General features: G+C 37.4%; 1 protein-coding gene across 14 annotated transcripts in view; it reads right to left on the bottom strand.

Moving 5' to 3' along the window:
* Positions 1 to 322: 322 nt before the first annotated feature.
* arl13b (ADP-ribosylation factor-like 13b) overlaps positions 323 to 14,213 on the bottom strand; it is a 61,987-nt gene continuing 48,096 nt past the window's right edge. For 3 of the 14 annotated variants that reach the window (XM_055205223.2, XM_055205219.2, XM_055205217.2), the window contains 2 exons: positions 1,715 to 1,779; positions 1,039 to 1,619 (listed from right to left, as the gene is read on the bottom strand). In XM_055205223.2, coding sequence (XP_055061198.1) covers positions 1,578 to 1,619; positions 1,715 to 1,779 — 107 coding nt within the window. In that variant the 3' untranslated portion in view covers positions 1,039 to 1,577. Of the gene's footprint in view, positions 1,780 to 14,213 lie in introns of all 14 variants that reach the window. The other 11 variants (XM_055205218.2, XM_073863536.1, XM_055205216.1 and 8 more) reach the window with 5 other exon arrangements.

Here is a 14,213-nt window from a genome sequence, read left to right as displayed (position 1 = left end):
TCGAACTACAGGACTGCGACCCGACGGTTGGAAACTTCTTTAGTGCGGTTTTGGCCGATAGAGGGCTGCAAAGCGAATGTGAAAGTTCTGTTCACCCTGTTTTGAGTGAAACTTTTTTGGAAACATTATTTTAAGGTAAAAAAACTCTTAGGTGTTGCTTTAACCCTGGCACCATCTCGCACCCCTAGTTTGAGAACCGTTGCCAAAAATAAAAATTGATATACAGTATGTAAACAACTGTGATGTTGGGCCAGCTAAACATTTAACCCATAGTATTAATGTTAACATTAATATTAGGCTAATTACTCATCTGACACCAAAGTGATTTATAACATTGTTTATATTTGACATACATATTAAACATAAACTGGGTACAAAAGGTGCAAGTAATAAAAGAAGAGTGGGCATGCAATCTTTAGCAGCAATAAAAATTTGTGTTGCCAAATAAATGGGAGTTAAATGCAAAATATCACATGTAAACAAAATGTAAAGTATAAAAAAAATCCACCATAGCTTCGTACGTAAAACAAATATGAAGTGTTTACAGTATATCACATCATTAAATAAAATACATATGAAAATAGCGTATTATTGTATACTAACAGTGGAAATAATCTTTATAAGTCCAAAGACAATAAATTACCCACTCATCATAGGTCTTATTGTAACAAATATTATGTTCCTTCCTGATAAAGCACAAATTTGAGAAAATAAAATGCTGTTTTAAACTTTGCTGCTTAATAAAATGCATGTACAATTAAAAAAAAAAACATTTCATATCATGCAACAGTTCAGATACATTTCAGACCGCACTGTGAATATATGTTCATCTGTTGCTGGTGCTATTTGAGAGTATGAATGTCATTCTCAAAAAAGTGAGACAGGAAAACATCTATAGATGCTGCCAATAAAAAGACCATCTGATAATTTTCAAGGCAAACTGTGTCACAATCAGCCACACAATATGCACAAATGCATAAGCTTGGGCACAAATAAGCACTAACGAATACACAATTTAAAAATTCTTATATGTGTCAGAGCCGATGGTGTAGTGGACAGTGCTCCGACATATGGTGCAGACGCACTTCTGGCGACCCGAGTTTGAATCCCGGCTTAAGGTCCTTTGCCGATCCCATACCTCTCTCCACCTTGTACTTTCCTGTTGTCTCTCAGTTACTGTCTATCAAATAAAGGCAAAATGGCCCAAAATATATATAAAAAAATTCTTATGTATTTACATATTTTTCACAATGCTCTTAAAAATAGGTCTGTAATGTATTTTTTTAAAAAATCTAAACTTTCAAATGTTTGTTAATATTGATATTAAGCATTATTTTGACAAAGAGACAAAAAGCTCTACAGACTGCTAAGGAAGTCTAATCCAAATTAGTGAATATTATTTTTATACAGTAATTGTATGTTCCATGTTCCCTACAAATCAATCACTGCTCCATAGCTGTGGTCCATCTCATGGTCTTAAACACTGGCCAGGAAACAGTTTCTGCTGACCATAAGTCATTGGTTGCAAAAGTCAAGTAATCCATTTGGGCAATGCTGATTGGGTGCCAGTTCCTCACTTACGGGCAATTACATCTGTGCAGAGTGCTACATTGCCCGTGCTTGAAGATAAGAACAAAACAAGACTTTGATTGGTTGAGACCCTTAAGAATTGTAAACCAGTGAGGGGAAAGCAGAGGGAGTGTTAGGAAATTACATCATGAGTATCGCTGTTCGGCCTCTGTCTAATTGCTACCGGTGGGAGAGGTTTGCCATAGAAATCTGCCAATTAGAGAGTCAAGGGAAAAGAAATTTAAGTTAGCAATGTCCAAATATGAATCTGCAACAATAAACAAGGATAAACAAATGTCCATTATGACTGTATGGCTCAACTACTCAAAGTGGCATTGCTTTGAAAATCAGAAATGGACACAAAACACATGGAGCGTTCAAAATGTCTAACCTGTAAGAACTGTAAAAATAAATAAAACATAGTTTTAAAAGTTTAAAAAGACTGTTTAGTTATCCTTCTTTATTGCAAAGTCTGTACTGAGGTCAGTCTAGCATTGAGTCGGGCATGGTTTAAACTTAGATTGCACAATAGCAGCAGGAGAAGTGGCTTCAACTTGCAATGGCAGACCGCAAAGTTTGCCGTATTGACACTGTCTCCGTAACTTATATAGAAACGAAGCGTATTAATCCAACAGAAATCTATGCAACACATTTAACCTTCCCATAAAGTGGCAGATTCTGTGATGCTCTACCGAATGGCAGCGGATGGGTGTTATAACCAGTCATTTGTTTGATATTTTAACGTGATCATTATTAAGGGCTTGTTATAGTTGTGCGTAGGTCCCACAACCGCAGCTGCGACGGCACAGAATACGTGTCGGTCCTCATTAAAGGGACACTTCACCCATTTGCATAAAGCTTTGTATAGTTAGAACCCCATGTTTTTGAATGGTCATGCATCATTTCCTCAGTTGCCGCTGAAACAGGAGAAATTCAGATTTCAGTGTTGCACTTCCTTCTTTCAATGATGCAAAAATCATCATTTTGCATCATTGAAAGCAGGAAGTACAGTATCTTTGTTGAGGGGGTTAGACTACAAACACCCTTTTTCTCGGTCAAATAGGCACCAAATTCGAAATGTATGTTACATTTCGACTACAAATATGACACAATTTCAATAAAGATTAATGTTTCAACAGGTGAAATGCTTCTTTAAGTTCAATTTATAGTCATGTGTAAGGTCTACGCCGTATCTACGCCATAGGTTATCTGAGCGACGCAAAAGTATAAATGAAAACCGACGTATAACCTACGCCGTCGCAGCTACGCCGCAGGACCCACGCACACCTACAACGAGTCCTTCAGTGTGCATCATTGATGATCCAGTGTTTCCCATACATTGATTTATCTGTGGCGCGCCTCTCTCATGCGCACGCGCTGTCACTCTCCCTCTCTTGCTGCGTACAGCACCTCGACAGCGCCTCTCTCACATGAATTAAAAGTTGCCAGTGTTTTCATTGTGCGTTTTTTGTGTACTTGCCTTTTCACATAAATGTCAACAAACGTTTCTGACAGAGAAGACGGCTAATCAAGCTTATCATGACTTAACGAAAGGTTAGCAGTGTTTTCCCACACACACCGGATCTCTGTGTGCTTGTGTGTAAGCTTTCTCTCTCCCTATGAGGCGGAATGAGCGCACACGCGTTCTGCAGTTGTAAATTCCAATTTATATTCGTGCGTAAGGTCTATGCCGTACGTTATTTGTAGCCTCTGCGTAGCTGACCTCACCACATTTTTAGCGTGTCAGTTCTACACAGACCGCAAGCGCTGTGATTGGTCCACTAGAACCCCTTCCGTCAGGTAAAAAATCTCCCGACGGTGCGAACAAAGATGGGCCAAGTTGATGAGTGATTTAGCTGAAACTGCACCAAAAGTCTCTGTTTATTTACTTCCATCACTACTGATCGCAAAACATACACAACAAGCTGCTGTTACTTCTTTGCTTGTGGTTTAAACTTGCCAAACTGCTTCTTCATTGACGGTCGCGCTGCTACTGTGGTTACACACGTGGATACTGCCTACCAGCGGTCTGCATGTGTGTTTGCATGTTGACGCGACGACAACGCAAAAGTATAAATGAAAACCGACATGTAACCTACGCCGTCAGAGCTACATCGTAGGACCTACGCACAACTATAACGAGCCCCCAACTCTATGTAACGCAAGAGTGTATTCAGAGGCGTAGTTACGGGTGGCCGGACTTTGATTTGTGGCCCACCCAACCAAAAAGCCATTTTCAAGTAATTCAACAACAACAATAAATAATAACTCTACAAATAAATGTCATATGACATACTTCTATCAAATCATAATTTTGTTAAATATATAAAGTTTCCACTTTTTTATGCAGTTTCGTAGTTTAGACTTAGGAAAAAAAACAAAGATAAAGTAATTTGTTATGATCTTTAACCAGTACCCCAGGGGATGTAAAGGTGAGTTCAAACATGTAGTATTAAAAGTTATTTTATTATTTTCGCCTTTGAAGCGTAATTTGGCCCACAGTTTATATATGTGACCCCTGCTCGCAAATCTTAAAAAAAAAAAAAATCAAAACGATGTATGATTTAATCCGACAAAAAAATGACAGAGCCAAAGTCAATTTTTTAGACATTTTTGAAGTTTCAAAAACAAAATCACTGCATCCATACCTTAAAATTACTGTTAAACCTAATAGATACACACTCAAAGTCAACCAAAATCAAGCAGGACCAAAACATTTTACTGCTGATCGCTGTGAAAAATGTTAAGTGACAACGTCAAGTATAACCACAGCAATGACAGTGTTCTTAATATGACAAAGTACGTGTTTTGATTAATGCCATTAATGTTTATTTTTTAATCAATGTATACCACTAGCCAACTAACTGAATATAAAATGGCAAAGATGAACATTTATACATGATTAAATAGATTTATAGCATTTTGAAAAAAAAACATGTTATGGATTTATTGCATTTTGTGGAAAAAATAATTTGTTTTCATAATAAATCTTTGAAACTCAAGTTATGGATTTGAATTTTTTATGTTTTTTATAACCTAAAGATGCTTTGTAAAAGTTTGTAACAGAAAATTGTGATTTCATTTTATCACTTTCTTGGTATAGAAAACACGTTTTTACCGTAATTCGTCAAAATGGATTTATTGCGTTTTGGAACCAAACTCTTCATATACACATGCAAATGTTTCCGCGCGCGTGTGTGTGTGTGTGTTTATACATAATTATTATACACAGTACACCCACATATATTATGTAAACAAAAACTTGTATTCTGCAAACGATTAGTGGTTACATTATTTATGGTGATTTATGGTGATTTATGTACAAAAGTAGCTTTAAAGGTGCAGTGTGTAAATTTTAGCAGCATCTAGTGGTGAGGTTGCGAATTGCAACCAACAGCTCAGTCCACTGCTCATCCCTTGCTTTTGAAATACATAGAGAAGCTACAGTAGCCGCCACTGGAAAAACATGTCATCGTCGGAGACAACTTAGTAAAAAAGTTTGTCCGTTAAGGGCTTCTGTAGAAACATGGCGTCACAAAATGGCGACTTCCACGTAAGGGGACCCTCTGTGTATGTAGATAAAAACGTCTCATTCTAAGGTAATAAAAACATAACGGTTCATTATAAACAGGTCTAATATAGTTTTGTATATTATTTTGCACTTCTGTCAAGAAATCCTTCTAAAAATTACACACTGCACCTTTAACTGGGTTTTTAAATTCAGTTTTATAAAAAGTTCACAAACTTTCATCAATAGCTCTCAGACTGCATGGGTTAAAATGGGCGTGTTCTTGGCCATTGTAACAACTGGCCAATCACAGCGTTGTTGATCCGTGTTTCTACTATCGATATGTTTTGCCTTTTCTTGCAGTGCACGAACGCGCAGTGATCTCAGATAATTCAATCCTGCCATACTAATCATCAACAGCAGTGGTGTTCAAAGAACCAAATAAGCGAGATCATAATTAGCGAGATGTAAACATCTCGGATGTCTCATTTTATCTCGGATGTATTAAGCGAAGTACGAAGAACAGACCGCCGGAGATCAGCTGAATGGATTCCAAACGGTACGTTTTGGAATCCAAGTCAAATGTTTAAGCTTGGGCTTAACTTAGCTTCCTCTTCTACACGTTACATTAGTAATACGCTCACTTATAATGTTGAGTCATAGCCAGGGGCGCCGCTAGCAATTTTGGGCCCTATGAAAGAATAGGGGGTCAGGCCCCCACCATACCCATTTTTCACCAAACATACAATCCAACCTACTGTAGCTATTCAAAATCTTTGTCTGTAATTTAATAATACAGAACTATTTATTTTGCTATTGTTATGACCACAATTATCAGTATTTATAGACACCTACAATGTCTGCAGCTAAGATAATTTATTGTGCAATGTAAATTTAATTGAAAAATACAGTACATTAAACCAAATATTCAGAGAAAATGCAACGTTCTTAAAGATTAAAGATAAATGTGACCATGCCTGTGAAAACCCAGCTGAAGTATTTATTTGTGATTTTCTGTTTTCCACATAAACTCATCCTGTATAATGTAAAGAACATTTTGTGAAAGTATAAACTTGATATCTGTAATGTCATGTCAGCGATTGAAATCATAGTGAAATTAATGCTTGAAATTAAACTGTGATGCTTTTTATTTCACAATAAGATTTAAGACTTTAGTCTGATTTTCACATGCAGTGTCAATGAAATACTTTAGCTGTTACACACACAACATTGTAACATTTAAAAATGGCGAACAACAACAATGCATCTTTTTTATACCTTATGCCTCAAATAAGACTGTGTCAACAATGCTTGACCAAAGCCTGTATTATAATTATTAGCATTATTTATAAGGTAAAGAACAAGTTTCACACACCAGCAGCTTCAGTAAAGCAAAAATAACGACAGATCATTGAAACTGTGAACTTGAGAAAACAGCTATACTGTTATTAAATGATTCTTCAGACTGTTTTTTAATCAACGGGACTCTAAAATGAAACGAATGACAACTATAGCAGATTACAACATAGATTTCCATTGATTTCTTAAACCTGTTGCAAGGTGAGAAGCTTTAATAAACATAACTGGACTAGTTTAGCCTTAGTTGCATTTCAGTTTTATATAGCAGTAAATACACACACCTTGCTCTCTTGTGAAGTTCACGCGCACTGTGAGACCGTGGATTGAAGACGGCGCTAACACGCAGAGTAAAGACGGGGGCGGAGCTAAGAGGGCTCAGCTTAATGGGGTTGCGTTTGCGGCACAGTCCTTGGCTGGGGCCCTCAAAAGTTCATGGGCCCTTAGAATCGTCCTAACTTTTCCCCCCTTTACGGCGCCCCTGGTCATAGCCGCAGCAAATTTAACTTCTTATGCTATCGTGTATTATGTTGTGCTATCTGTCGTTTTTCTGTGCTTTTCACTGCTTCTATTAATGTAAAGCTGCTTTGAAACAATTAACTATTGTGAAAAGCGCTATATAAATAAAATTGAATTGAAATTGAATTGAATTTAACTTATAGGGGAGCTGGAAAATGAGCATATTTTCAAAAAAAGTTGAGTTTAGCTTAAAGAGGGCCTTACATGCGCTAAGTGTAACAAAGTAGGAGGAAGGCTGACAGAGAAGGTTGCAAAACTAGAAGCGCATCCGAACGCTAGTTGAGGACAGTAAGACTGCTAATGTTAATGTTACAAACACCGTTTTGGATGCGCCTAGTGGTAAGGGTAATGCACATGGGATCGCTTGCCGCTTGAAACGGCCATTCACAATTGATGGACTGCTACGACCGGGAAGACGCAGCATTCTCTCTCCAAATGGAAAAGTCCAAAATAAAGCCGGTGCATCACTTCCAGGTCAGTTCACAATTCTGTTAAAATGTATAGCTTTGATTGCTGACACCACCAAATCATCTGCGTGATTTAAATAGTATAACAATGTTTACATTCATTTCATGTACCAGTTGTTTAAATGACATTGTGCTGCGTTGCGTTTTGAAACATGGTAAAGATATCTATGCTTAATAAATTAGTTGTTTTGTATATGCTAATAACTACACTTATTTATTATTTAAATTAACAAAACCTACTTAGTTAAATCAATTAAAGACCTCATTGAGAACATAACCATACATACCAACTTTAAATTTAAGAAAGACATTTAGTAATTCTCCAGAATTGCTTAGATTTATACTGACATGTAAGATTAGCTTTGTCACATTAGATTAAAGGACAAGTTCAGTATTCTACACTCAAAGCCCTGTTTTTAGATTGTTTATGATGAAATCATAAGGTTTTTGACTGAAATTTCGACATATGCGGCTGCCCCGAGAATTTTCGGGTGTTTGTGTTTCACCTCCCACCTCTACAATGGGTGTATAGGTGCACTGGAACAATCCTTCCTAAAATGCATTAAACTTTCGTTTACAAAGACGCGAAACCCACCGAGTGGTCAGGGGCGCCCACCGGCACGCCCACACAAAAATCGCTGCAAAATACGCACTCCAACAGGTTTTATCGTAGTTTTTGCCAACTCCATTGACTTGTGTTAGATGTGCTGTGAGGTACGGTATTACTCCCAACAGGAACTTTGTTTCGATTCTTGCAATTGGCAATGGCGGATTAGCGCCACCACCTGGGCTGAAGTGTCTATTATTCAAGCTCTCAGCGGAAGAATGTACGGGTGTGAGGCGTTTGGAAAAATAGGTCCACAAGTTAACAACGAATGTAAAACACCTGTTGGAAAGCATCTTCTGCAGCGATTTCCGTGTGAGCACACCAGTGAACACCCCCGACCACTCTGTGAGTTTCACGTCTTTGTAAACGGAGGTTTGGTGCATTTTGGAAAGGATTGTTCCAGTGCACCTATAAACCCACCGCAGAGGTGGGAGGCGAAACACAAACACCCGAAAACCCTCAGGGCAGCCACACATGTCGAAACTCCAGTCAAAACCGTTCTATTTCACCATAAACAATCCGAAAACAGGGCTTCAAGTGCAAAACACCGAACCTGCCCCTCAAGCCAAAGTCCATTAACTACACAGGTACAGATGCAGAAATATAAACTATAATATATAATTGCATATTTGTATGATTGTAGTTTGTGCTGCTGTCAAAGTACAATTATAAATGATAACAATAGCATATTTCTATTCTCACACATACTATAGTTGTGTGTGACCCATTTGACCAGCAGCGGCCGTATGCGGAGGGTGTCTCAACATAGAGGCATATGTAGGCAGCTGCTTGGGGCCCCATACCAGCGGTCATATTAGGGGGCCCTCAACCAACCTAATAAAAAAATAATAAAACCCTTATCATCATGAACACTTCAAAAGTACATGAACAGAGACGAATCAAGACAAATATAATGGGGGAAAATGGGGCTTTGGTGAGTCAACTGCCTAGTTCTGTGCGATTATTTTTTATTAAAGGTCAAATTTAAATAATTAAATTAATATAATGTGCAGGCGATTACGTCTACAAGCATCCAGTCACTCTTCCTGTTGCTGGCCCTCCCCCGCCTTTCTATCATATCTCAGGTGCATATTACCTCTCTAAATCCTTATCTCTTGTCCACTTTCGACCGCTTCTGCCCTGACTACCTTGAGGGGTGGTTTCGTTTAAACGCGAGCGGGAGAAATGACGGGTTTAAAATGATGCAAACTAATATTATGTCAAAGTCCGCAGCTTGTATTGTCAGTAAACATGCTGCACAGTGTTTTTTATATGTCTATGTAAGAGCTTTCTCTGATATTTTAGCGCAGTTGATGAAATAATCTCACGCAACTTCCACACGCTTGCAAAATGAAAATAATAAAAGACGCGGAGATCAGCCGCTTTAGTTTTATCAATGAAAGCCTAAAGATATTGCTGTACACTGCATATTTACGCAGTAGATTTTCTTTACTCAAGTCTGTGTTAAAGTAGCCTAAAGCTTTTACGACAAAGTAATAAAAAGTTGATTGTAAGTTTAATGGTTTACAGTAAGGCAAATATATGATAAGAGTATGGTAAAGCTAAAAAACATTATTTATGTATATAAAGAATAAAATTATTTGTATTTGGTATTAATTTATTAATGCATTAAACATGTTTGGACTTTTTTGTTTTAGTGTTTATTTTTTTGTTTTTACACCACCCAGTAACTGGTGCCACAAAATTGAGGGCCAGCACCACCAGCTGTACAACTTGATGGCGCCAGTGCAACCTCTCTCAAATGTTAGTCTGGAGATGTTGGGGATGTTTTCGTCCACTATGGGGTGCTGTTGAGTCTTAATATGGCCACAACTTTCTCTCTGTTTCAGCAAATGGAATGATTTTTGGTGACAAATCTTATTTTGACACATATTTTGGGAAAATGCTTTGAATTTTTTTCAAAAACTCAACAATACACTGTGGTCAAATTCACAACCCTTTCGCTATGTTCATGAAGAAAACGTCCAAGAAAACATATTTTTAAAGCAACACTATGTAGTTTCCATGTAAAAATGACTTTTAGCTCCCCCATATGGTTGAAAAGCGCAACAGTGCCTTGTATCAGACACTCTTCTGCAGGCAGGGGGAGGGACGGGGCTGTGTTTCCTACCCTCCACCGCCACTTTCAGAGTGTGCTTGTAGCAGCTAGGAGGCTGCTCAGGTGGCAGCAACAGTACAATTTGTCCAGTTAAAGGTTGTCCTATCACTGAAATAATTTTAAAGACATTATTTAAAGGTAAAAAAACTACATAGTGTTGCTTTAATATAAAAGGTGACTGTAAACTGGATTTTTTTACCTTAGTAACAACATTGGCTTTGATGCATTGCTAGTTTTTGTGCAGCATCAGATTAAAATTGTTTCTCCCTCATTGACTGTTCGTGGCTGTTTTCCCCCATTTACTTATTCTCTATTGGATTGTGTAGTGCTACACTTTGTGTGTTCTCTGCTTTCCATCTTCATTTTGGAGTAAAAAAATGTTTTTGTTCTCTTTTATAAACTGGATGGTGGGCCCCATACATACCTTCGCCTTAGGCCCCCAATTTGCTAAATCCACCACTGGCTGTGTGTGGTTTTGGCGTAGGCTACTTCTGTTTTGATTATGTAGACCAGGGGTTTTCAAACCTGTCCTGGAGGACCACCAGCACTGCACATCTTGCATGTCTCCCTTTTGTGACACACCTCATTCAGTTACCTTACACACCCAGTTCAGGGCCGTTTCTCAATATGTGTTCTTGTCTGTACTTGTGTTCTTGTGGACTTGTGAAACGTTATCATCGCGGACCAAGTATTTTTCCAAATCAAAGTTCGCATCAAGCCCAAGTTCACATAAAATCCCCGGATGTGTTCTTGAGGATGCATCAGAGGAGACTTGTGTGGATATATGACAGCGAAGGTTCCCAGAATGCATTTCGCATCAGGAGTTCGTTCTTCCGAGTCTGAACTTGCAAGTTCGAACTACGAAGGACACAAGTCCGAGTTTGGCGTACTTGGTATTGAGGAACGACTCAGGTCTTGCAGTCTCTACTAATGAGCTGAAGATTTAAACCAGGTGTGTCTAATGAGGGAGACATGCAAACTGTGCAGCACTAGCGGTCCTCCAGGACACGCCCGAAAACCCCTGATGTAGAATTTATGTAGACTCTTACGAACATTCAAGTCACTCACTCAGAGTAAAATAAATATCTTGTAAATTCAAATTTCAGCATCTTCCATGTCTGGAATGGATGTATTCTTGAGTCTATAACAATAAGGTAACAATAATATTACAAGATAACTTTTGTTTGAAATTGGTTTAGCTAAAAGAAAATATTGTTTTGTCTATACTACTACTAGGTCATTATACTATGTGGGTTAAATAGAATTGCATTACTTAAGAGACTAAAATACAATTTCACTGACTAAAACTAGAGTAAAATGTCATCAGTTTTCGTCGACTAAAACTAGTCAAAAATAGTCTTGATAAGTCTGACTAAAATAAGACTAAAATGCCCAAACTTTTAGTCGACTAAAACTTGACTAGACTAAAAAGAGTATGAACTCTAAAACTAATAAAATTAAAATGACAGCTTGACACAAAGACTAGACTAAAACTAAAATTTAAACAGGCTGCCAAAAACAAAACTATTTCTAACAAACCGCTATCACTATCAACCGCAGAGATCAGTTTTAGGTCTTATCCTATTCTCGTTATGCATGTTATATCTAGAAGACATCATCAGGAAACACAACATAAGTTTTCACTGCTATGTAGATGATACCCAGCTTTACATCTCCTCACATTCTAGCAAAACCAGTTTTCTAAGCTAACTGACTGTATTAGCGAGATTTCCTTATGCTAAACTCTAATAAGACAGAGATTATTATTATTGAACCAAATCGCCCCAAACAAAATATGTCCAATTACAAGTTGCCCATAGATGGCTGCAGTGTGGTGCCATCTTCCACAGTCAAGAACCTAGTTGTGATGTTTAACAGCAACCTATCCTTCGATTATCACGCAAATCAAATAAATAAGTTTCAGCTGGTTCAAAACGCTGTCGCAAAAGTGCTCACTTGATCTAAGAAGTATGACCACATAAGCCCAATTTTGTCATCTTTACATTGGTTACCAGTTAAATATCGCATAGATTTTAAAATATTGCTAATCTATGTATCTTTATAATACCTATAAAGCCTTAAAGGGCCTAAAACCCTCGTAATCTTACAGAATTACTATCAGAATACAATCCATCACGTACACTGCGGTTGCAAAATTCTGGTTACTTAATTATCCCTATAGTTTCAAAAGTATCTAATAAAGGTGGTCAATCCTTTTCCTACTTAGCCCTTAAGCTCTGGAATGATTTGCCAAAAAAAATTTGAGAATCTGACACAGTCAATCAATTTAAGTCTAAACTAAAGACATTTCTCTTAAACAAAGCATTCACATAATTTGTCTAGTAAATTTACCTATCCTGCAATAGTTAGCGTGTCCAGAAAAAAGCATTCACATAACTCGTCTGGGTAATATATTTATGCCGCTATAGTTAGCCTGTCTGGAACTGAGCGGATATTAAACCACAATACTGTGTGACACTTGCATTACATGTGAACGGCCCCTACGTTAATAGGATTTTGTTTCCCTTTCCCTGTCTCGTCCTCATTCCCGAGGACAATGGGACTAACAGACCCAGCTCCGGCTGCCATGGAGGTTATCACGCCACTGATCTACTGGCCTTCCTTCAACATGATGCCCAGCTGATGTCAGACCAACGACCACCAGCTGCCCTCCTCTAATCTACTTATATGTTATATAAAATCGTACATATTATATAATATATGAAGAGTTTGGTTCCAAAACACGATAAACGCCATTTTTGAAAAAAAAATGAGTTACTGCCAAAATCAGTATTGTATCAGGTCAATATTTAAAAGTAAATTCTTAATTTTACGCAAAATCCAATATCCGCTGTGTTACTCTGTCATCTTTTCTCCCTTTTTTCCCAAAACGCTATAAACCCCACTCCTCCTTTTCTACAGAATGCAATAAATCCGCTCCACAAATTACAGCGCACCATTCCACGCAATGTAAACAAACAATGGCGGCGCGTTGAGTACACATAATTCTAGTTTTCCTCATCTAACTTTGTACTTCGTGATCAACAAACAAACAAAAGCAAAATAATACTTAAATGGCATTGATAAACCTGTGATGGTTTTCTGTGACTGGAAAGAAATGTAAGCCGTCAACATATAATTTACGCGAGAGGCACTCGGGAGACGGGTGCTTGTTTTCCTGACAGCATCAAGTTTCTGTGATGCTAACACATTGACCCCAGGGGATCTTATGAAAAACTTTACATTATTTTACACAAGGTCAATGAAAATCGAGCAGGACCAAAACATTTTACAGCTGATCGTTGTGAAAAATGTTAAGCAACGACGTCAAGTATAACCGCAGCAATGACAGTGATCTTAATATGACAAAGTAAGTGTTTTGATTATTGCCATTAATGTTTATTTTTTTAATCAGTGTATACCACAAGTCAACTAAAAGAATATAAAATGGCAAAGATGAATGCACATTTATACACTGATTGAATAGATTTATAGCATTTTGATAAAAAAAACTTATTGTATTTTTGTATAAAACTTATTGGATTTATTGTATTTTGTGGAAAAATTAATTCGTTTTTATAATAAATCTTTGAAAATCAATTCATGGATTTGAATTTTTTTATGCTTTTATAACCTAAAGATATTATGTGAAAGTTTTTAACAGAAAATAGTGGTTTTCATCTTGTCACTTTATTGGTATAGAAAACACGTTTTTACCGAAATTTGTCAAAATGGATTTATTGCGTTTTGGAACCAAACTCTTAATATCCTCTTAAGAATGAGCTATGTCTGGCTGTCTCCCAAGGTTTTTTTTTCCCTCCTAGGACTTTTTACCCACAGGTTTTTTCTCCTAGGAGGTTTTTTCAACCCCTGGGGAGTCTGCTGAAATTGGCTTAACGTAGCACCCTCTTACATAGGTAATATTTTTACTACGCTGGCTAGTATGGTTAATCTTAACCGCTGTATTCTGCTGTTTATGTTTTTATGATTTATCCGTATTTTTTTCCTGCATATATTAATGTAAAGCTGCTTTGAAACAATTAAACAGTTGTGAAAAGGGCTTTATAA

This window comes from Misgurnus anguillicaudatus, chromosome 3, assembly GCF_027580225.2.
Source record: "Misgurnus anguillicaudatus chromosome 3, ASM2758022v2, whole genome shotgun sequence".
NCBI classification, from domain to species: Eukaryota; Metazoa; Chordata; class Actinopteri; order Cypriniformes; family Cobitidae; genus Misgurnus; species Misgurnus anguillicaudatus.
The sequence above is the reverse complement of the archived record's forward strand: the minus strand, read 5'-3'. Positions and strand labels throughout refer to the sequence as shown.